At 19.5% G+C, this 23,634-nt stretch overlaps 9 protein-coding genes across 9 annotated transcripts; 5 read left to right on the top strand and 4 right to left on the bottom strand.

Annotated features, from left to right (window-relative positions):
• Nucleotides 1-18: 18 nt before the first annotated feature.
• Nucleotides 19-1,509, bottom strand: RNF5 (E3 ubiquitin-protein ligase RNF5, putative; the record flags this gene model as incomplete). The annotated part of the gene is made up of 1 exon (XM_028677483.1): nucleotides 19-1,509. One exon carries the CDS (start codon nucleotides 1,507-1,509, stop codon nucleotides 19-21), a length of 1,491 nt encoding a protein of 496 aa, XP_028533867.1.
• Nucleotides 1,510-3,336: 1,827 nt separating this feature from the next.
• On the top strand, nucleotides 3,337-4,583 carry PRELSG_1120950 (transmembrane protein, putative; the record flags this gene model as incomplete). Its single annotated transcript, XM_028677482.1, has 5 exons — nucleotides 3,337-3,405; nucleotides 3,692-3,917; nucleotides 4,130-4,209; nucleotides 4,271-4,466; nucleotides 4,531-4,583. The coding sequence occupies 5 exons, from the start codon at nucleotides 3,337-3,339 to the stop codon at nucleotides 4,581-4,583; spliced, it is 624 nt and encodes a 207-aa protein (XP_028533866.1).
• Nucleotides 4,584-5,067: 484 nt separating this feature from the next.
• On the bottom strand, nucleotides 5,068-5,589 carry TIM22 (mitochondrial import inner membrane translocase subunit TIM22, putative; the record flags this gene model as incomplete). Its single annotated transcript, XM_028677481.1, has 1 exon — nucleotides 5,068-5,589. The coding sequence occupies one exon, from the start codon at nucleotides 5,587-5,589 to the stop codon at nucleotides 5,068-5,070; it is 522 nt and encodes a 173-aa protein (XP_028533865.1).
• Nucleotides 5,590-6,189: 600 nt separating this feature from the next.
• Nucleotides 6,190-7,257, bottom strand: DJ1 (protein DJ-1, putative; the record flags this gene model as incomplete). The annotated part of the gene is made up of 3 exons (XM_028677480.1): nucleotides 6,190-6,668; nucleotides 6,917-6,974; nucleotides 7,225-7,257. 3 exons carry the CDS (start codon nucleotides 7,255-7,257, stop codon nucleotides 6,190-6,192), a joined length of 570 nt encoding a protein of 189 aa, XP_028533864.1.
• A 923-nt stretch (nucleotides 7,258-8,180) lies between these two features.
• On the top strand, nucleotides 8,181-9,224 carry PRELSG_1120700 (conserved Plasmodium protein, unknown function; the record flags this gene model as incomplete). The annotated part of the gene is made up of 1 exon (XM_028677478.1): nucleotides 8,181-9,224. The coding sequence occupies one exon, from the start codon at nucleotides 8,181-8,183 to the stop codon at nucleotides 9,222-9,224; it is 1,044 nt and encodes a 347-aa protein (XP_028533863.1).
• A 1,999-nt stretch (nucleotides 9,225-11,223) lies between these two features.
• Nucleotides 11,224-14,436, top strand: PRELSG_1120600 (transportin, putative; the record flags this gene model as incomplete). The annotated part of the gene is made up of 1 exon (XM_028677477.1): nucleotides 11,224-14,436. One exon carries the CDS (start codon nucleotides 11,224-11,226, stop codon nucleotides 14,434-14,436), a length of 3,213 nt encoding a protein of 1,070 aa, XP_028533862.1.
• A 1,882-nt stretch (nucleotides 14,437-16,318) lies between these two features.
• On the bottom strand, nucleotides 16,319-18,991 carry ACS (acetyl-CoA synthetase, putative; the record flags this gene model as incomplete). Its single annotated transcript, XM_028677476.1, has 1 exon — nucleotides 16,319-18,991. The coding sequence occupies one exon, from the start codon at nucleotides 18,989-18,991 to the stop codon at nucleotides 16,319-16,321; it is 2,673 nt and encodes an 890-aa protein (XP_028533861.1).
• Nucleotides 18,992-20,596: 1,605 nt separating this feature from the next.
• On the top strand, nucleotides 20,597-21,887 carry PRELSG_1120400 (conserved Plasmodium protein, unknown function; the record flags this gene model as incomplete). Its single annotated transcript, XM_028677475.1, has 3 exons — nucleotides 20,597-21,004; nucleotides 21,183-21,548; nucleotides 21,714-21,887. 3 exons carry the CDS (start codon nucleotides 20,597-20,599, stop codon nucleotides 21,885-21,887), a joined length of 948 nt encoding a protein of 315 aa, XP_028533860.1.
• Nucleotides 21,888-22,850: 963 nt separating this feature from the next.
• Nucleotides 22,851-23,369, top strand: PTPS (6-pyruvoyltetrahydropterin synthase, putative; the record flags this gene model as incomplete). Its single annotated transcript, XM_028677474.1, has 1 exon — nucleotides 22,851-23,369. One exon carries the CDS (start codon nucleotides 22,851-22,853, stop codon nucleotides 23,367-23,369), a length of 519 nt encoding a protein of 172 aa, XP_028533859.1.
• Between the last annotated feature and the right edge of the window lie 265 nt (nucleotides 23,370-23,634).

Raw genomic sequence — 23,634 nt, 5'->3', positions numbered from 1 at the left:
TTTACAAATGAACAAAAACTAAGAGGAATAAAACAAAATATATAAGGAAAGAAAAAATCCTAAAAAAAAGAAAAAAGAAGAAGCAGCCTCTGCATGAAATGTTTCTGTTTGCACTCTTCTGGTTTCATTTCTGTTATTAAAATAAGGTTCCTCTGACATATTTGTATATGATAAACCAAAAGAAAAAGGATTCACCCATACCCCAAAAGAAGCTCTTAACCCTAAATTGTTAGTACTGTTGTTATTTCTTCTTACACCTTCTTTTCTTTTGGGAGTTGGCCTAGGTTCTTCTACATTTGAATATTTATGTTCATTACTACTCTTACCTCTACCATATAAAGGTATAATATTCTCTCTTGACACCTCTGCTTTACATACAGGACAATCATTATTTTTTTTTATCCATGAATATAAGCATAACCAACAAAATAAATGACCACATTTTGTTACAACTGGATCTCTTACATCATCAAAACAAATATTACACTCAAATGTATTTCTATTTTCATTTTCCGAAGGTGTATTTTTGTTTTTATTTTCTTGTTTGGTTTCATTTTCTTCAAATTTATTATTACATTCTTTTTTTTCTTCATATTTCAAATTATTTTCTTTTGATTTATTATGTTCATTATTGTTTTCATTTTTAAGCAAATCCTCTTCTGATTTACTATTTTCAGTTTTTTCATATTTATATTCATTTTCTTCTGCTTGATTGCTTTCATATTTTCCATATATTAACTTATCTTCTTTTAACATTGCAACCTCTTTTTCTTCACTATTTTTGTCATATTTTTCATTTATACTATTTTTTTTAATTATATCATCTTGTTTATTCTGTTTATTTCCATGTTCATTATCTTCATTGTTTAAAATAATATTTGATTTATTTTCACAAAATTTATTTTCTTCATCATTTTTAAAGTTTTTTTGATTTATATTATCATATATATAAACTTCTTCATTATTAATTTTTTCATCATTGTTATTTTTATTACTAATCTCTTCTGTACTTCTCACTTTTTCATCATCATGATTTATTTTATATTCTTTTATTTTTTTCTCATTATCTAATATTTTATGAGAAGTTTCATTTTTGTTGTAATGCAATGAAGCAGTACTGAATTCATTAATATTAGTTTGTATATGATTTTTATTATTTTTTTTCTCAAAGTTTTCAAAATCATTTTCTTCCTTTCTTTTAATACTTTTCTTACCTCCAAATACTTCATCGTACTCACTTTCAGTATTCTTCCTATGTATATTTTTACTGTTTAATTCATTCAATAAATTTTTTTCAATATCTTTTTCTCCCTCAGAGTTTGTATGTTTATCATTTACATGATCAAATTTAGATTCTATTCTTTTATATTCAGCAATTAAGTTTTTTTCAGGTAATTTATCATTTAAATTACAATTTACAACATTATCTTTAATATTCAAAACTTCATTCACATCATAATCATATATATCATCATACAGTTCATCATATTCATTTACTCGTTCATTCATTTTAAATATAATTTTTTCATTTTTAACAATATCTTTTTTTTTTTTTTTTTTAATTTCTTTTCGATTTTATTTCCTAAAATATAATAAAAAAAATTATATATTTATATATTTTAAATTTTATGTACAAAATATATGTTTTCAATAATGCTAATTTAATCACTCAAAAATATTTTTTTTCCTTTTTTTTTTTATAAAAATACAATTTTATAGAAAAAAAAAGTTAAAAATATATAAATTTTAAATTATTTAAATATATTATTGGGAATAAAAAAAAACTAAAAAAATTTTAAATGATTTATTTTTTTGCATTAATAATGAAATTTATTTTTATAAATTTATTGTAAAATTACAACGTGACTTAAGAATGTTTATTTTCATATTTAATAAAAAAAAGTGCGTATTATTTATGCACATTTTTTTTTTTTTTTTTAATTTATGCGAATGAAAATAAACATTTTTTGAGTTTCTTAAATTTTTTTCTTTAAAGTATAATTTTTTTTTATACATTTCAGACTTACGCAATATTCAATATTATTAATTTATATATTCAGAAATGGTGTTATATTTTATAAAGGACCAAATTATTATGAAAACATTATTTGAAATACTGAAGTATTTTATAAATATAATTTAAATTCTGCTTTATTTATTATATATATATATAAATGAAATTATGAAATATATTAATATTATTTGACAGTATATTTTTGACCAATATTTATTTATGTTCATGAAAAAAATATTTTTAAATAGAAAATATATATATATTCTTTAATTATAAATTGACCTATTTTTATTTTATATTGTTGTGTGTTTATAAATTATTAGTGTAAGAACGAATAATAAAATTAAAATATTTAACTTTAAAAATATTATATTTATTTTTTTTTTTTGTTCTTCTTTGTTAAAAATAACAAATAAATGGCATCAACTTTCATATGAATTTATACGATATCTTATTAGCAAAAGTTAAATTTTTATATATTCTGAACTATTAAAAAACTTTAAACTTTTTTGAATTTACTATTGTCTGATTTTCTTCGCATTTCTCTTTATTCTCACTTTTTTTTATATAAAATAAAAATAATTTTCTATAACTGCATTTTTTTTTTTTTTTTTAGCATTTTAAAAAAAGTATAATTATATCAATTATAAAAAAAAATAAAATATTATGTAAAATATATTTAATATATACAAGAAAATGTACTGTAAAAATATAATGAAGTAATTGTAGTATAAATATTAAATATCTCATACATTTATGTTTACAATAAGTGAAATTATTTTGAAGTTATTAATTTCTTTAAGAATATTTAAAAACAATAGTAAAAAATAGAAATATTAAAATTTTTTAATAAGTAGTTTTTATTTATATTAAAATTTATTAATGTAAGGAATAACAAAATATAATTTAGTAAATAAAATATTATTTTGTTAATAAAAAAGGATAATTTCATAAATAAATTTAACTTTTATGAAAAATAAAAAATAAAAAGTTCTTTAAAACTAAGACTATTTTTTTTTACTTTATTAATTGTTGTATTCTCCATATTAGAAAAAAGACTTATTTTTCCATTTTCTTTTTTTTTTCTGATAAATTTTTAATTTTGATAAATGATAAATATTAAATTAGAAATAATAAAAAAAAAAAAAAAATGAAAAAATTAATAAAATATTGATATGATTAAATCATATAATTTTTGTTTATACTCACATTACTTTTATATATTTTATTTGTATAATACAATATTTTTTTTATTTATAAGTATTTTTTATGTGAATATTTGATTTTAAAAATAGTATTATCGTTTACATTGATTTCTAAGTATGAAGTTATATATCTCTGAGCTTTCTTTAATTTTCCTTTCAGTAACAGCATCTGAAATATTTGACAAAGTTAGAACTCTTTTATAATAGAATTATTTTCTTTCTTTCATTATCTAAACATTTTTATTGTTTTCTTAGCTGAAATTTTGTTTTTCCATATATTAAAATTGTTGATTTTTTTTTTATTTTTTATTGTAACATTATGTTCATGTAGTAACTATTGTTTTATTTTATATATATATATATATTTTTGTATTTCATTAAAACCTATATTTTTATTATATACATGTTAAGTTTATATATTTACTTCTATTCTCAATATACAATATTAGTTTAAAATTTTAAATTTATTAAGACTTTTTTTATAGTGATATTAATGGGTCTAACAACAAAATCATGGATGCAAGTTTTCTTGGGTAGTTATATGGGGCTTGTTAGTATGACGATTATAATTTGTTTAATGGGAAACCATTTATCTAAATATTTTTCAAAAATTACATTTCAAATTATTTCATCAGCTTTATTTTTTATATATAGTTTACAAATTTTTTTTAATTTATTCAAAAAAAAAAAAAAATCAAGTAAGAAAATAAAATATAATAATACTGTTAAGATTTAATATTAACATAACATTTTTGTATTATGTATAAAAATAGAGTTTTTTTTTAAAATAATTAAAAAAAAAAGTTCAATAATTTCCTTATATGTTTAGATTAAAATTATTTTATGACATTAAAAATGATTTACATAAAATAGCAAAAAAAAAAAAAAAAATTACTTTTATTTAAATCAGGTTGTGAAGAAGCTGAAGAGGAAATAAAAAAATTAAATTTTAAATCTAAACTATTTACATTATATCCTATTTTTTTAAAAGTAATTATATATCCATAATCATATGTATATAAATATGTATCTAATTTTTTTTTTTTTGTAGACATTTATTTTAACCATTTTAAGTGAATTAGGCGATAAAAGCCAAATAGCATCTTTTATGCTCAGTAGTACATATTCCTTTTCAATTGTTATTTTTGCAAGCTTATTTGCATATGCATTTTGTATTGGATTAGCAATTTTAATTAATTTTTTGGGGAAATGTAGCATAAAAGAACTTTATGTACATTTATTTTCTGGTTAGAAAAAAAAAAAAAAATTTGCGTTAAAATTATTAACAGTATATCTTTTTTTTTTTTTTAGGTTTTTTCTTTCTTTTTGCTAGTTTTTATACCATCTATGATGTTTTGTCTTAACATATTCTTTCCTTTTTGCTAATCCCCCTATAATTCGTGATACCTTTTTTAAAAAGAAATATTTATATCCAAGCGATTATTTATTAATTAGGAATTTCCTATCTCTTTTGTTTTTTGAAACATTTAAAAAAATTTTCACTTTAATTATTATACTGTAATTTTTTTTTATTACGTAAGTATATATTTGATTAAAATGTATATATATTGTCAAAAATAAACTTGTGTTTATATTTATGGAAACTTTTTTAATAATTTTTAAGTGCTTTTTTAATATATTTGTTCATTGGAAATAATTTTCGTAAAAAATATATGAATATTATATCAATTATTAATTCTCTAATATGAATTCATATATTTCTAAATTTATATGTATAAAAAAAATTTTACGCACATGTAATCAAATATAGGTGTTTAATGTTATGAAATTTATAAGAATTTTAAATATAGGAAACATATTTTAATTTAGAAAAGAAAAAAAATAAATTTAAAATTTGTTTGATCTTTGCAATTTTTCAATGGCAACTGAAAAAGCTGCGAAACTAGCACATCCACTAACCATTGAAGGTAATCCTTTTTTATAAGATATAGTAGCACCTGTTAAACAACCTGAATATAACGTATTAGTTAAATCCTTTGTTGCTCTAATTTTTTGTAAAGAATTTTCATAAAAAGAAAATAAAAATCCAATTTTAGCAAAATTACGACAGCTATTTTTAATTGATTGTTTAAACATTGCAAACTGTTCTCTTAGTTGCTCCTTATAACTTAAATTATAGTCTATATTACTTGGCTGCATACTGAAAAAAAATGCTCCAATAAAAATACCCACAATTCCACCTCCTATTCCCATTCCAATACATTTAGGTATAATGCCTTCATTTAAATATGTATTGACTTTTAAAAATGTTTTTTCATGGGGGGTTAAGTCTTCTCCTTTTTTAAAGATTTTAAAATTTATATATCTGTCATTTATAATATCATTTTTATTATTATTTGTTAAATTCATTTGCGATATTAAAATATTTACTATTATTTTTTTTTTATTTTTCTTTTTCTACCTATTTTTTTTTATATTTGTAATTATTTATTTAAATCTTCACTTTTTAAAAAAAATAATTTTTTAGCTTTTCCAATAAATTAAAAGAAGATATATTGTATGAGAATACTTTCTAATTTATATTAAAAAACATTTTTTTTCAAATTGTACAAAAAATACTATATCTTATATTTTAAAATTTATTTTTTTCTCTTCATTATATAAAATTTTAAAATGTATTATTTGTTTTTAATATGTTTATTATTTTTTTTTTTTTTTTTTTTTTTCATTCCCTAATGAAGTTTAAATTAAGGTACTATTTATTTGATATTATTTTTTTTTAATTTCAAAATTTAAACAACAGAACACTTTTTTTTTTTTTATGATCATCTTACATAAATCTTTATTTTAAAGTAATTTCTTACTATATTATAAATTTTTTTATTTAAAAAAAATAAACTTACATAATTAATAGTTTTTGTATTAAAATGTAAAAAACACTCATATTTTTTTAAAAGAATATTAAAATAGTATAATATATATACATGAATAAATTTTTATATTTAAAAATTAAAAAGTAATAGATGGATGCAAAATAAAATCATTTGCAACTTTCTGCGCAGCTTCTCTATTTAATAAAACTTCTATTATTTTAAGAGCAAATTCAGTAGCTGATCCTGGCCCTATAGAAGTTATACAATTTTTGGAAACACATACTCTACCTTTACCAACATTTTTGAAATCTTTATCAAGGGTTGGATAGGCAACTGCTTCAACATCATCAATTAGATGATGACGATTTAAAACGGTTTGAGGAGCTGCACATATAGCTGCATATATTCTGTTATTGTTTTTCTGTTCTTTTAGCATTTCAATAAAAGGTTCACATTCTGCTATAGTATTAGAACCTTTCATACCTCCCGGAATTACAATTGCATCAAAAATAATATTTCTTACTTTTCTAATTGTTGTATCTGCCATAATGGTATTTTTTGATTGAAGACAAACCTTCTCTGTTTCTTCTACAGATGCGGTTGTTACACTGATATCTACAAAAAAAGAAAAAATTAAAATTTACAAAAAAAAATATGTAATACTATACATATATAATTATATTTTAAAAAATTTTAAATTTGTTTTTCTTTTTTATTGTACAATCAATTTTTCATATTTTTAATTATTTCAAAAGTTTTTTTTTTTTTTATTATTATTTAAAAGAACAATGAAAAGAAGACCAAATGATTAAATAAACACAAAAGTGTATATATATATATATATATATTTCTATTTCATTTACTAGCTCTCCTTAGTATATCAACTACTGAAATGTATTCTACATCTTCGGATCCTGAAGCCTTAAAATATAAATAATGAAAGTTAATGATATAAATGTTTTAAAATATAATTTATTTATAATTAAAAAAAATTATATATATACACATTTTTAAATTGTTTATAATAAAAAATTATCTGTTATATACAAAGGAAACAAACCATTTTAATACAGAAATTGAATATACTTTAAATGAAGCATTTTACGTGTATTCACATATGTATGATATCTTTATTTTTTTTATTTTATATATATTTACTATTATATCTTACTACTACAACTAAAGCTGTTTTTTTTGTACTCATGATTTCCTTATATAAATTGATAAAAATCTAAGATATAATAAAATTCAAATAAACTTTTAATTCTGATTTCTTCTTATAAAAATTTTTAGTAATTAGTTTTTTTAATTATATATATCTTTTGGAATAAATCCTTTAATTATTAGTTACCTTTTTTTTCTTAAGAAAATATATTTATATATAAAAATATATATTATATTTTTTTTTTATACATAACTCTATGTAATTATTCACATGAACATATATAAAATTGTTATTTGCAATATCCAATTAAACAGTTAATATCAGTTTGCATATATTTTTGATAGGATAATTTATTTAATAGAGCAAACATGCAATAAAAAAATTAGTAATCCTATTAAGTTAAAAGTACTATAAACAATAATAGTTACATGAAAAATTTAATTGCTTCCCTTCTTTTTAAAATTAAAAGGCAAAATGTATTATTTTTTAAATCGTTTGTATTTTAAGATGCATTTATGTGTATAAATTTTTTTTTTTTTTTTTTTTGTAAAAAACTTTTGAAAAGGAGAATCTTATAATTTAACATAAGTTCTTGTAAATTCTTTTTGTTTTTTCTATAATAGAAAAATAAAACAGACACGCAATATTTTATGTATTTTTTTTTAAATAATTAAAGAATACGTATGAAATAAAGGAATAATTATAAATTTATAAAGTATTGAAAAAAAAATAAATTATTTCAGAAGATATTGCGAAATAATTTATGCACACATAATAAAATATTAAGAGAAATGGAACAAAATTATAAAATAGAGATATATTCTATTATTTAAAAAAGGCATACATAATATATATATTTAAATAATTATATAAATATATAAAAGTGAAGAATCTACAAAAAATTAGAAGTACTATGGTTTTAAAAGAACAAGACAAAATATTAAAAAAATACTGATAAAAAAATGAGTTCTTCAGATGAAAAAAACTTTAAAAATATAAATAATGATGAAATGAATTATGTAAATGAAAACTTACAGGATAAAATTGATAAAAGGATGCATTATTTAGAGAAAACCTTAGGAAATAAATTTGATAAAAAAGTAAAAGATGAAAAATATATTTATGACAAAAATACAGAAATAAAAGCTTATATGGATCAAATTTCAAAAAAAAAAAAAAGGGCTTTTACTTTGGGTGCTATAGATGGAATTGGTGATATTAGTATACTAAAAGCTCCTTTGATAAACCCAAAAAATCCCAATGTTGAGCCTCCGATTTTACAGTTACCATCAGCAACTAATTTGATAAAAAATATTCATTTAAAAATTAATTTTGATAAAAATATTGATAAATCATATAAATACAGAACTCAAAATAGTAATAAAGACGTTATAAATAATATGAAACCTTTATATTCCCTTCCAGAAAATGTTATGACTTATTATATGAGCACGAATGCTAAACAAGGAGAGGATTGTAATTCAAACAAAAACAAAGAAGTTTACTTAACTACAAATAATAAAAAAAAAAAAGATGAAGATAAAAAAAAGGAAGAAGTAGAAGAAGAATATGAAAAAAAAAAAGATCAATCAGAAAAAGAAAAATTAATAAATACTTTAATTGATAAAAAGGAAAATGAATTTTATAGAAAAGATAATGTAAATAATAAGAAGGTTACACTTCTTAGCAATACCATTTGTAATAATAATAATAGTAATTTTTCAAGGAAAGACACATCTATGCATTTTTCTCAGGCAAAATTGATACAAAAAAATGAAGAAAACAAGCAGTTGAAAAATAACAATGATTTTAATAAAGTTTCTTCAGAGTATACAAATTTTTATAAAGATAATTTTAATCATGATAAAAATTTCAGTAAAAATAGTTTTTTTAAAGCATATGATAATAAGAATAATGATGAACTAAAAGTTTTGGAACTAAATCAAATAATGTCACCTACCTTAACAAATGCCCTTAAAACGTTAGCTGATGACACTTTAATTTAATACAAAATATATCTATTATAAATGTTCCTGCTGTAAAAAACTTCAGGTTAGTTATGATTATTTTATTTTACTTGGTTTTATTTATCTTTTTTTTTTTTTTTCTTAAATATTTGCTTTAAAAATAGAAAAAAGATAAAATAGTTCTTGTCTTTCTTTTTTTTTTTACATTTATTAAAAATGTAATATATTAATAATTTTACAATTTAAAATACTTTCCAATTAATAATGAATTATAATTAAATTAATAAATAAAATATAATACTAATATCAATAATGAAGTATTATTTTTTTTGAATATTTCTATCTACTTTATAAAGAATGTATTAAAGGAAAGCTTAAAAAATCAGATTTTTTTTAGAATATTTTAAGCAAAAAAATTATTAATTTTATATTCTATTTCTTTAATGTATGACAAAAATTTTATTTGAACTTTTAACATATATTTTCTATGTTTTAATAAGAATAAAATAAGAAATTGTAACTTGTGTTACTAAATATGTATCATTTAAAGAGGAACATTTTAAGAGAAATAGCAAAATATATTCTACATATTTGTTTCAGCACAAAAAATTAAGTCTTTTCCTTTTAAAATAACTTGTAGAACTTCAAAAAAAAGAAAAAAATATAGTTAATTTTTTTATTCATTCTCTTTGTTTTTAATATTTGTTTTTACTTTAAAATTTTATTATTATAAAAAATAATAAAGTAACATAATCATTTATATTTTTAATAAAATTTTGATAAATTTTTTAAATGTTTTAAAATAACAGTTATTTTACTTTATATAACTTTGGAGAAATTTGTTAAATTAATCAAATTTCTTTACTTTTTTTATTTTTTTTATATAAATACTAATTTAGCTAAAAAATAATTCTTTTTAATTTTCGTTCTTTTTTTTTTTTTACTAGTTATATATAATGGTATAAAAGTTTATGATTTTTCAGTTTTTTATTGGAAATAAAGCAATGATTTCTTAATTTAAATGACTCTTTTTTAGGTAATTTTTTTTAATATTTTCTTTTTATATAAATAAAAGATACTTCTGAAAGTTTTTTATTAATATTTTTAAAATATACTTTTTTTTTTAATTTTTAATTTGATGAATAATTTATAAAAAAAACTATATATATATATATATATATATATAATGATTTTAATATATAAATTTTCTATATTAATTATTTTATGCTTTATTTTTTTTTTTTTTTTTTTTTTGGTAAATAATACATAATTCTAGATAATAGTATATAAACTTTGAAGTGGATTGGGCTACTAAAAAAAAAAAAAAAATTGTGTGAAAAAATATTTTTTTTTTTCTAAGAAAAAAATGACATTAATTGTTTGATTTTGGATAAAAGTTATGAATTTACTAAAATATTAAACTTTTACTTAATTTTTTCTTTTTTCTTTTTTTTTTTTACCATTTTAAATGTATTAACAAATTATACTTCTATTTGAACTTTTAGTTAAATGTATATATATGCATAATATATTTTTTTTATCTTTATAATGATTCATGCGTATTGTAAACAATATAAAAACAATATATTTATTCTAAATTCATTTGATAAAATATATCTTATGTTCATATATTTCTTATTTCAATTTTTAATATATTTTTTTTTTATTAATATAATTTCAAATTTTAATTAAAATTTTCACAAATATATATATATATATATATATAATTTTTTTTTTTTTTTTTTATTATTTAGATTTAATTTTGAAATTTGTATTTTATGTATATTTGCTTAAAGAAGCATAAAAAAAAAAAATTTTTTCAAAAACTTCATTTAAAAAAAATATATACAAGAATTAGGTTTTTAATTTAATTAATACATCTATGTGTTTATATTTTTTAGAATGTTGTGAAAGTTTATTTAAAATTTAATTTTTTTTTTTTTTTTTTTTTTATAAGTACGTAGAAATTTTTATATTACTTTTATTATAAAAAGATAAATAAACATATATATATAAATATATATATGCATGTAAAAAAATGCATAATAGCTGTTTTGAAAATAGTAATTCTTATATGGAATGGAAGCCAAATGAAAAAATATATAAAACAATAATTGAGGCCTTAACTTCATGCAATAGTTCAAATAATACTGTACAAGTTGAAGTTACAAAAGTCTTAAAAGACTTAAATGAAAATGTATCTGATGCAGCATTATATTTATTACATATATTTATGAACAAAGAAGAAAAAAATGATGTTAGACAAGTCGGAGGATTGTTATTAAAAAATTATATAAATTCAAAAAATAAATTTTTAACAAATGATATTTTAAAAATAATAAAGAATGAAATTTTTAAATTAGTAGAAGATGAAGTAAAAGAAATTAGAAATACTTCAGGTTCTGTTATAACCACTATTTTAACAAAATATGAAGGAATAGAAAAATGGCCAGAAGCTTTATATAATTTATTAGTTTTAATAGATCGAGGAAATAATGATGTTGTTGATGGTGCCTTTCGCGCTATTATAATAATAATTGAAGATGAATTAATGAATAGAAAAAGTACTGATTCTCTTTTTTTTCAATTTTGCAAGACTCAATTATTACAGAAATTATTTTCCTTTTGTTCTCCACAAGAAAAAAGTATAAAAAAAAAGTATGCAGCAGAATGTCTTGATTTATTTATAACATCTTCTTGTTTTACTGTCAATGGAGTATTTAATGATTATTTTCCTCAATTATGGGAATGTTTAGGATATTTAGCATCAGAAGAAGATACTCAAATTTTAAAAATTGTAGTTACGTGTATGACAATTATTACAGACACTCGCTATTCTTCAATATTTAGTAATTTGGATGCAATTATTCAATTCATGGTTAACGCAACTAATTCAAGTGACAGAAAAGTTCAATTGGAAGCCTTAGAATTTTGGCCAGTGTTTATAAAAGATAGAAGTTATATAGCATATTCAAACTCCAATAATAATAAAAATGATGTAAACAAATCAGAAAATTATATTGATGAAAATGTATATAAAAATATAAATGATTTAAGAAATGAAGCCTTAAAGATATTAAAAAATTATTTACCATATTTATGTAAAATATTAATTGATAATACTGTGTACACTAAATGGGATTATTTAACTATGGATGAATCTCATTTTCAAAATGACAATGCAAATGTACCAGATTTAATTCAAGATATTACACCAGAACTATATAACAATAAAAATCATGATACAAATCAAGATGAAACGAAAATGAATAAATTAAATAATAATAATAACAATGATAATGACAATAATAGAAGTGATGTAAATGATACAAATCAAAATTCAGAAGATTATAGTGATGATGAAAAAAATGATGATATGACAGCAAGAACATGGGGAAATGATTGGACTGTTAGAAAAGGAGCAGCATTATGCTTAGATTATTTATCCAATGTATATAATGATGATATATTAGAATTTATTTTACCTCATATAGAAGAAAAACTAATGAGTGATAAATGGAACATAAGAGAAAGTGCTGTCTTAACCCTAGGTGCTATAGCAAAAGGTTGTATGTATAGCTTATCACCATTTATACCTAAAGTATTAGAGTATTTAATTAAATTATTAAACGATGAAAAACCATTAGCAAGAAGTATTTCTTGCTGGTGTGTTACAAGATTTTCTTCTTGGATATGTCATCCAGACAACTGTGATAAATGGTTTGAACCTGTTTTATTAAATTTACTAAAAAGAATTTTAGATAGTAATAAACGAGTTCAAGAAGCAGCTTGTTCTTCTTTTGCAAACCTTGAAGAAGATGCTCTGGAATTATTAAATAACTATTTGCATGAAATTGTTCATACTATTCAACAGGCATTTCAAATTTATCAAGCTAAAAATTATTTTATTTTATTTGATGTTGTTGGAACATTAATTGATAGTGTTAATATTGTAAAAGAAAATAATGAATTAGCTCATCAAATTGTTAATTCCATTTTATCTAAGTGGAATAATATTCGTATTAGTAGCCCATATATTATTGCTTTAATGGAATGTATGTCTTGTATCACTAGTGCTTATGGAAAAGATTTCTTAAAATATGCTCAAAATGTCATAAGAACTTGTATCAAATTTTTAGTTTTACTATATATAGATTTAGAGGAAGAAATTAAATATTATTATTCTAAAAAAGCGGGAAGTTCCATTTCTTATATTGTTAACAGAAATAACATTTCCCCAACTGCTAATGAATTATTATCTTATTATAAAATAACGAATGAAGAATATTTTAGCAGCTTAAAAGATATTGATTGTATTTCACCTTCAAAAAAGAAAGATTTAATTGAATGTAGTTTTGATTTATTATCTAGAATATTAAGTGTTGTGAATTCTAATATCATGAACATTATAAGTGAAAATGAATATAATTTTATACCTTTAGTTCATAGATATTGCTTAAAATTAGAAAATATAAAATTTGATGGAATAAATAAAATCAATCATGATTTTAAAATGCTTAATCCTGAAGCATCTTTAAAGAATGGAATTATAGGTAAAGAAGAAAGTACTGAATTAGCAAAACAATTTTTAAACTTTGGAATACTACAATCAAATTTTGCATTAATAGGAGATATTTCAAGATTTTGCACGCAATATTTAATAACTTATTTAAATGATATAATACCATTCTTAATTGCACATATTACTCATCCATCTACTCCAGTTTCAAATAATGCTAGTTGGGCTATAGGAGAAATAAGTATACATATTAATTCTCAATATATGGAAATGTATGTAGATGAAATTATAAAACAGCTTGTTTTTATTTGTCAGAATTCAAAATATCATGGTTGTCTCTTACAAAATATATGTATAACTTTAGGTAGATTATCTTCTACTTATCCTAAAAAAATAATTTTTTATTTTCCTCAATTTTTAAAAACTTGGTTAAAGATTATGTCTCATGGAACACAAGAAAATGAAAAAATAAATGCACTCAAAGCTATTTTAGAAACTCTATATTTAAATTTGGATATTGCAGCTGAAAATCTAAAAGATATCTTATATATAATATTAAAGTATAAATATGTGTCTCAAAATTTGAATATCTTTTTTCATCAATTTTTATCTACTATGAAACAGAAATATCCTAATAAATGGAAAGAAATTTATCAACCATCTAACGATTCCCATTCATCCCCTATTCCAAATGATATGCTAAACGATTTGAACATTAGATTTAACTTATAGTTTACCAATTTTCATTATTATTACTTATTTTGGTTTGTATATGTATTTTCGAATCATATGAAAAATTGATATATTAAGATATAATCATAATAGTAATATTAATAAATAAAATATAAAAAAAATAAAAGTAAAATAAAACAATGAAATATGAAATATGATTAAAAAAAAAAAAAAAAATATATTTTTTAAAAGAAACAAAAATTTATATGCTTAATATGCATATTGATGATAATTTTCATATTTAAATGCTATTCATTTTATAATAATATACACATATATATATATATATATACATTTTCTATAAGGCAATTTTGTAAAAAACAATATATCTTTATTTATATTAAAAATATGTATATTTATATAGAAGTATAGACTTTCAAATATTGTATGTATTAAAAAAAGAAAATAAAAATGTTAATTTTTAATATAGAAATAGAGTATAAAAAGTGTGTTATCTGAAAATATGTAAAATTTTTTTTAAAGTATATGTAATTTCAAGATAATACAAAAATAAATTTAAATTAAAATAATTTTCGTGATACCGTATCATTCATTTTAAGTATATTATTAATTATAGATGCCTATTTTAAATAAAAAAAAAAATTTCAAAATAAAATTACATATGCTTTCCCTTTTTTTTTTTTTAAGACCAATTTCTTAAAAAGTATCTTGAAAAAATAGAATAAAAGAATGAATAAATGTAACAGTTATATGCATCAAATGAGAATTTTTCTTATTGAAATATGTTCATAATTTTATAAAGGAGTTTTTTAAAAAAGTATATATTTATTTTATATATATATATATATGTGAGTGTATCTTTTATATAGTGTATTAATATGGTTTTATTCAATATATATTTTTATACATGAATGAAAATATACTAAATATTAAATTATATATTTTATTTTTATTAATAATAAAGCATTACTTTATAATTTGCTTTTTTTATATTTTGGTGATGAATGTTTTATGAGATCATGAAATATTTTTCCCTTGTTTTGTCAACTATATCGTTGATATATCTTACTAGTCTTAATTTGAAGAAAATACTAAAGTATTAACTACTATATTTTTTATGATATATGCTTACATATATTCAAATTTTTGTATAACTTTTATAGTGTTTTATTTTATATAAATACATAATTATCACATTTTTTAAAAAATACCTATTTAACAATATTAAAAAAATTTTAATAAAAACTAATATTTTTAGCATACACATGTATGTAAATAAAATAAAATAAAACAGATACATATAATAATAATAAAAATAACGATCAGAATACATATGCACATTTTATCTATATAAAATCCACACAAAATAAAAAAAATATGTAAACTTTAAATTTTAGATTATGCTTTTTAATTTTCCAATTTTTTCCTTTTTTTTTTCTTCTATGAAATTAAAATGCATTATATAAAATGATTGAAAATATATATTTATAAAAATATTTTGACAATATTTTGAAAAAAAAAAAAAAAAAATTAACAAATATATAAAAATGGAAAAAAAAGAGTAGAATTAGGTATATAATAATCCACAGAAATAATCATATTATGTAGATACTTTAAAAATAAATAATAAAATTATTGCAAAAACTACATTATTATTTATTATTTTATTTTTTTTTTTTTGACAATTTAAATTAACTTTTTGATTATGACAAAATATTATATATATTTATATATATTTATTTATTTACTCATTTATTTATAAAGTAATAACTTAGAATAAACTTTAGGAATTTATCAGTTTCTAATTTTTAATAATTAAGTTAACATTTTTTTATATAGTATTGTTTTTGAAATAAATCTTCTTATTACTCATTTGAAAATGTTTTTTTTAAAAAAAGATATGAGGAAAAAGTATATATTATTATGATGTAGAATTAATTTTCGTTTTACACTCATTATATTTATTTTTAATAACATCAATAATTTCAAAATTAGAAACAGTAGTTAAATCTCCATAATCATTTAAGCCATTAGCTATGCATCTTAATATTCTCCTAATTATTTTCCCACTTCTTGTTTTAGGTAAATCAGGAACTATACAAATAAGATCTGGAGTAGCAATAGGTCCTATAACTTGTCTAACTTGTAACTTTAGTTCTTCGATTAATTTTTCATCTGTATATGTTTTCTTAAAATCTTCCATACTTTCTATATTATGAATGGAAGATAAATTAACACTTTTTTCACTATCTCCATAATTTTTTAAGTCTCCTTTTTTTTTAACAACAAAACATAAAATACCTTCTCCTTTTACTTTATGAAAAAAGGAGACAACAGCTGCTTCAGCAATAAAAAAATGTTGAACTAAAGCATGTTCAATTTCTGCAGCTCCTAATCTATGCCCTGAAACATTTAAGGTGTCATCTATCCTACCAGAAATCCAATAATAGCCATCTTCATCTCTATATGCACCATCTCCAGTAAAATAGTAATTACGGCATGTTTCAAAATAAGTTTTAATTAACCTATTGTGATTTCCATATACAGTTCTTAGCATACCTGGCCAAGGGCTTTTTATGCATAATAAACCACAAACGTTTGTACCTTTTAATGGATTTAAAGTTTTTGAATCTAAAATTTCTAATTCAACTCCAAAAAAAGGGAGAGTGGCACATCCTGGTTTTAATTTAAATAAATTGGGTATAGGTGCAATAACAATTCCACCTGTTTCAGTTTGCCAGTATGTGTCAACAATAACACACTTCTTTTTCCCTATTACATTATAGTACCATCTCCAAGTTTCTGGATTAATAGGTTCTCCCACACTTCCTAATATTCGACAAGAAGATAAATCATAATTTTCTACCCAGTGATCCCCATGTTTCATCAAGGCCCTAAGAGCAGTGGGGGCTGTATAGAATTGGGTAACTTTATGAGTTTGTATTAAATTCCAATATCTACCACAATCTGGATATGTAGGTATAGAAGAAAATAAAACAGTGGTAATTCCATTTAATAATGGTCCATATAAAACATAACTGTGTCCAGTAACCCATCCAATATCAGCAACGCATCCAAATACATCATTTTCTGTTACATCAAAAATATATTTACAAGTTGCATAAGCATATAATAAATAACCGGATGTTGTATGTGCTACCCCTTTTGGCTTTCCTGTAGAACCAGAAGTATATAATAAAAATAGAAAATCTTCACTATCTACATATTCAATTGGGCAATAAGGTCTCATATCCTTCATTAATGATGAACCATCTATATCACGACCTTCTTTTAAAGTACATATATTTTCATCAAAATTACTTGACGTATTTTCTATATCTCTACTTTTAAATCTTTTTTCTTCTAAATTTTGGTATTTAGATAATGCAATATTTTTACACTTTAAACTGTTCTTATAACTACCTAATTCTTCTCCATTACTTTTTATATCACCATTTTTAATTGTTTGATCATTATTATGGGTTCTAAAATTGTTGTTATCCATTTCTTTAGTGCACGTTTTTTGTGAATATGAATCTTTCTCGCATAAATCATTTGCCTTTGAATTTGTTTGATATGGAGTATTATTATTAACTGTATAAATATCCATATAATTTTTTTCTTCCATTTCGCTTTTTGAGCAATTAATGGAACTATTATTGTTTATTTTATCATACACATTTTCATTTAGGTCGATCCCATTGCTTTGTAATTTTGAATTGCTACCTAATTTTGTGACAGAATCTTTAATAATTTGAGAATCAATACTTGTTGAATGATAAAATTGATTTTGCATGGGAGTTTTAAGGTATATATTACTTTCATTTATTTTCATTTTATTTTTAAAAACAATACATGTTTTTATAGTTCCACATAAGTCCATAGCAGCATCAGCAATTTGCTTTAATTTTGTTAATTTTCCACCCCTTAAACCAAAATCACAAGTAATTAAAATTTTTGATTTAGAATCAATAATTCTATCACTTAAGCTACCCGCTGAGTACCCAGCGAAAACAACATTATGTATAGCACCTAATCGAGCACATGCTAACATGCTATATACTAATTCAGGAGTCATAGGCAAATAAATAGTAACAGTATCTTGCTTTTTAACACCATATAATTTCAATAAATTTGCAACTCTACATGTATTTTCTAATAACTTTTTATAACTTATTTTTTTATATTCATTTGGATTATCCTTTTCCCATATAATAGCTGTTTTATTGGGATGTATCTCTGCCCATCTATCAACACAATTATCACAAGCATTAATCTTTCCATTAACAAACCAGCTAACATTTCCTTTTTTAAAATCACCTGAATAAACCTTAGTAAATAACTTAAACCATCTCAAACTAGTTTTACCTATATTCCCCCAAAACAATTCTGGATTATTTATACTTTCTTCATACATTTCTTTATATGATTTAAAATTTTTTATTTGATTGTTACCCTTACTAGTTTCATCTTCATATAATTCATTTACTGGATATGAATTTTTATTAATGAAAACACTTTCATCAATATCAATATAACTTAGTTGACCTGAATCTATTTTACAAATATTTTTATGACTCTTTATATCATTCATTGTATATAATCCAAATTATCTATTATATATATTTAAAATTTTTTAATATTTTTTTTTACAACTTATAAATTAAAACGTTCTAAAATGTTAATTCTTTCAAATATGTTATAAATCTATATAAATGCATAAGTATTAGCTTATAATTTCAGCATCTCTTCCTTTTTTCTCTTTTTCTTTTATATAATATTATTGATATATATATATATATATATATATATATATATATATATATATATATATATCAATAATATTATATAAATAACAATATTAAATAAAAAATATAAAAATAATACTGTAAAAGTAATAACAATATATAAATTAAAAAAAAATTTTTATGTGTATATATTAAAAAAATGTTAACATTTGCATTAAAGTATTACAAAAAATTAAATAATCAGTAAAAATACGTGAATAATTAAGAAAAAAAAAAAAAGTTAATATAATTCAAAATCATACTATTTTTATAATTTTTTTTTTTTACTACTAATTGTTATTATACATCATTTTATATACATAATTCTTATATATATTCATATATTCAATTATATCAATTTATGAATCAATCATATTTATCACTTAAAAGTGTTATCAATTTATCCATTTATTTTTATTTTTTTTTTTTATTTTTTTTTATTAGTACATTTTTAAAAACAATTTTCCTAATTATATTTTTAAAAGAAATGAAATAATTTAATTTTATATTCCATAAAAAAAAATAAAAAAAAAATTGAGTTACAGTTTACAATTTTATATGATAAATATATATGTATATATATATATTTTGTTATTAAAAATAGTACTTTTTATTTTAAACAAATTAATAATTTATTGATACTATAAAATATTTTTTATTTATATTTAAAAAAAAAAAAAGGTTATTGATTAAAATTTATATGAATAATTATTCTTGTATATATAAATGAAAACTAAGGTAACTTGTATTATAATAATTATAATGTAAATATAAACAATAAATATATATTTTAAAATATTACTTCATTATTACATATATATTGAAGTCATATGGAGCATATGAAAAAAGCATCACTTTTTAAATAAAAGTTTTCTATACTTTTTTTTTAGTTCAATTTTTTATTATTCATATATCTTTAATTGTGTTAAGTTTAACTTTGTTTTTGTATTTTCGCAAAAAAATATTATTTTACACATAATTTTTCTTTTTTATAGAATAACTTATTCCCTTCGATTTTTTAATTAAAAGAAAAAAATTAATTTAACATCCAAAACAAAAAGCAATTTTATATTTAAATTACAAATATATGGGATAATTAAATCTTTAAATTCTCCATCTATTGCTAAATATAGATGAAAGTAACATAATAAGTATATGAAAAATATTACCATAAATTTAAAAAAGTAACAAAAAAAAATGTAATCAGAAAAAAAAGACACAGAAAGTATCCCAAAATATATTCGGTTCTGTGATTTACATAAATATTAATATGAAAAACCGAATAAACAAAAAAGAAATCACTAAATTAAGATATTAAAAATATATTATTATCTACCTATAAGTGTAAATTGCTCAAAAAGAGCAAAATTAATTCAAATATTAAGATACAAAAAAAGAAGGAAAAAAGAAAAATGGAAGAAGATAACATAAGTGAAATTAATAAAAAAAGAAAAATTGATAAAAGTAAATACGTAAATTATTATTTGCATACCAATAATTTATACAGAAAAAATGAAAATAATTCAGCTTTTATAAATCCGAAGAAGTTCAATCATGAAGCTAAAGGCAACAAAATTTATAATTTAAGTATAAATAATAACAACTCTTCACAAAAATTAAATTTCAATAAAAATATAAACGTAAATATAAAACCAATTTTTAATAACAAATATAATTCGAATAATAGTATTATTAATTATAATAATGATAATAATAATTACGGTAGCCTTAATAATAAAAAAAATAAATTTATGGTCCATCCTTTTTTAAATAAGAACTCAAGAGATAGCTCTTATTTAACTGATAACGAACTAAATAAGGTAGTAAATAAAAATATATAGTCCATTTCTTGTATTTAAAAATTTTTTTTATATCTAATATATTTTTTTTTTTTTGTGTGTTTTATATCTTCTTTTTTTTTTAATTATTATAAAGACAATGGAATACTTAATCGTTTATGTCTAAAATATATTTTTTTCTTTTTTTTATTTATTTAAGGCTTTTGAATTAGAATTACCTTCAAAAATCTTTATTAATGAAAGTTTAAAGAACAATTATAATGATGATGCTAGTATGAAGAAAAAAACAAAAAAGCAAAGAATAGATAAAGTAGGTTTATCATCAAATGAATATAATACTTATAAAGTAGAAACACAACATAATATATCTTATGAAGATGCAGAAAAATTAAATCAACTATGGAATATTTATATTAATGAACTACTTGAGTTATCAAATAATAATGAGTTAAGCTTAGATACAATTAATGATATAGAGTTAAATGGAGCATACATAGAAATTCATAAATCTCGTTGTTCTACTTATATTGGAATAAAAGGAATAATAGTCCTGGAAACCCATAACGTAATTATATTAAATATTATTTTAAAAAAAAATACGAATGATAAAATGAATATATATAATTTAACAATAGATTTATTTTATGAAATTCTACACAATATAAAATATATATAAATGTATAAATATTTATATAAATACACTTACATAAAATTGTACCTTTCTTTTTAGTCATTTAAAATAATAACTCCAAATAATAAAGTATTAATAATATTGAAAAATAAATCAGTTTTTATAATTAAAATAAAAGAGAGGTTTTATTACTTACATGGAATTCAGTTGATGCGAGATCCAGCTTTAAAATCATCAAAGAAGTACAAAATATTACAAACTAGAATCATTTAAAGTAGAAGTGCTTATATGATAATTCTATGTTTAGTTAATTTCATTATATCATATTATTTAATTTTTTTTTTTTTTTTCTATATGTATTTTCTCTGAAAACAATTTTATAATTGTTAAGAACAATTATTTATATTAACAATTTTATTTAATAGAAAATGGAAATTTTTTTATTCTTTTTATTATACTTTTTTCTTTATCATTATTTTTATTAATATACATGTATCTACTTTTTAAATTATAATCTCTTTTAATACTCACCTTTATAATATATAATATTTTTATATATATATATATGTTAATTTTTTTTATTTTTTTGAAATATTTATTGCATAGAACATAAGTTTTTTTTTTTTTTTTTTATTTTAATTTAAAGCATTATCGATTTATTATATTAATTTAATTTTATTTTTATTTTTTTGTGAATTATACTAATAATTAGATGAAAATAATGTGAATAGTATAAAGTCTTTATTTTTAAGAAATACTTAAATTTTAAAAATTAGTATAATTTATACATTTTGTTTTAAAATTACTTTTTTATTCAAAATTGTTTTTTTATTAAAGTAGAAAATTTAAATAAAATATATTAATTCTTTCATTTAGTCTAATATTTCTTACATAAGAAGAATTTTTATTTTAAAAAACATTGTTATTTTTTATAAATATATAATTCCCTCAGAAATAGTACATCTTCATTTCTTTTTGAACCTCTCTAATTTTTAAGGGAAATAATTCATCTTTCACATATATATATACTTCTTAAATTATTTTTACCTTTTTAAACAATATGAAGAAAAATTGTAGATATTTTATTTAACATCTATTTTTTCAAAACATCATTTTCTTTCTTTTTTTAACATTCGATTCTATTACTTTTTAATTGTTTTATAATTATTTTTTTTTTATTTTGGTTTCATTTAAGATTAAATAAGTAAATGTATTAAATATTAAAGAACTATTACAATGGAAAAAAAATTAATTAATTTAGAAAATGTCATATCAGATGTTTTAGTTGAATCACCATCATTTTCCTTCCACTGTGCGCACTTTATTGCTTATAAAGGATTTAAAGAAACCTTACATGGACATAATTATAACGTTTCTTTAAAAATAAAAGGTTATATACAAGATGATGGTTATGTAATAGATTTCTCTATTTTGAAAGATGCAGTTAAAAAAATTTGTAATAAACTAGATCATCACTTCATACTACCTATTTACAGTGATGTTTTAAAAATTGAGAAAGTAAACAATAACATAAAAATCACATGTGAAGATAATTCAGAATATTCTTTTCCAGAAAAGGATTGCATTAAAATACCCATAAAACACTCCTCCTCAGAAGAAATTGGGCACTACATAATAGAAAAAATAATAGAGGAAATAGATCTATCATATTTAAAATCAAGGAAAGTTAATTATATTGAAATATGCATAAGTGAATCACCAACCCAAAAGGCTATAATATATAAATACATATAAATTCCGTATATATAACTAAGTTTTTTTAAATACACTTCTAGGGCATACTATAAAAGAACAATTATTCTGTTAAAATAAAATATAAAAACATACTTAAACCAGACTAAATGTAAAAATATGGGGCAACAAAGTATTCTTGTGAATTTTTAAGATATACGATGATTTAAAATAATAATGTGCAACAATAATAAATTAAAAAAAAAATAAAGGTTTATCGCTTTAAAGAACTGTATTATTAATTTTAATTTACAAATTTTTAAAAACT

Source organism: Plasmodium relictum (genome assembly GCF_900005765.1).
Source record: "Plasmodium relictum strain SGS1 genome assembly, chromosome: 11".
Classification (NCBI taxonomy): domain Eukaryota; phylum Apicomplexa; class Aconoidasida; order Haemosporida; family Plasmodiidae; genus Plasmodium; species Plasmodium relictum.
The sequence above is the reverse complement of the archived record's forward strand: the minus strand, read 5'-3'. Positions and strand labels throughout refer to the sequence as shown.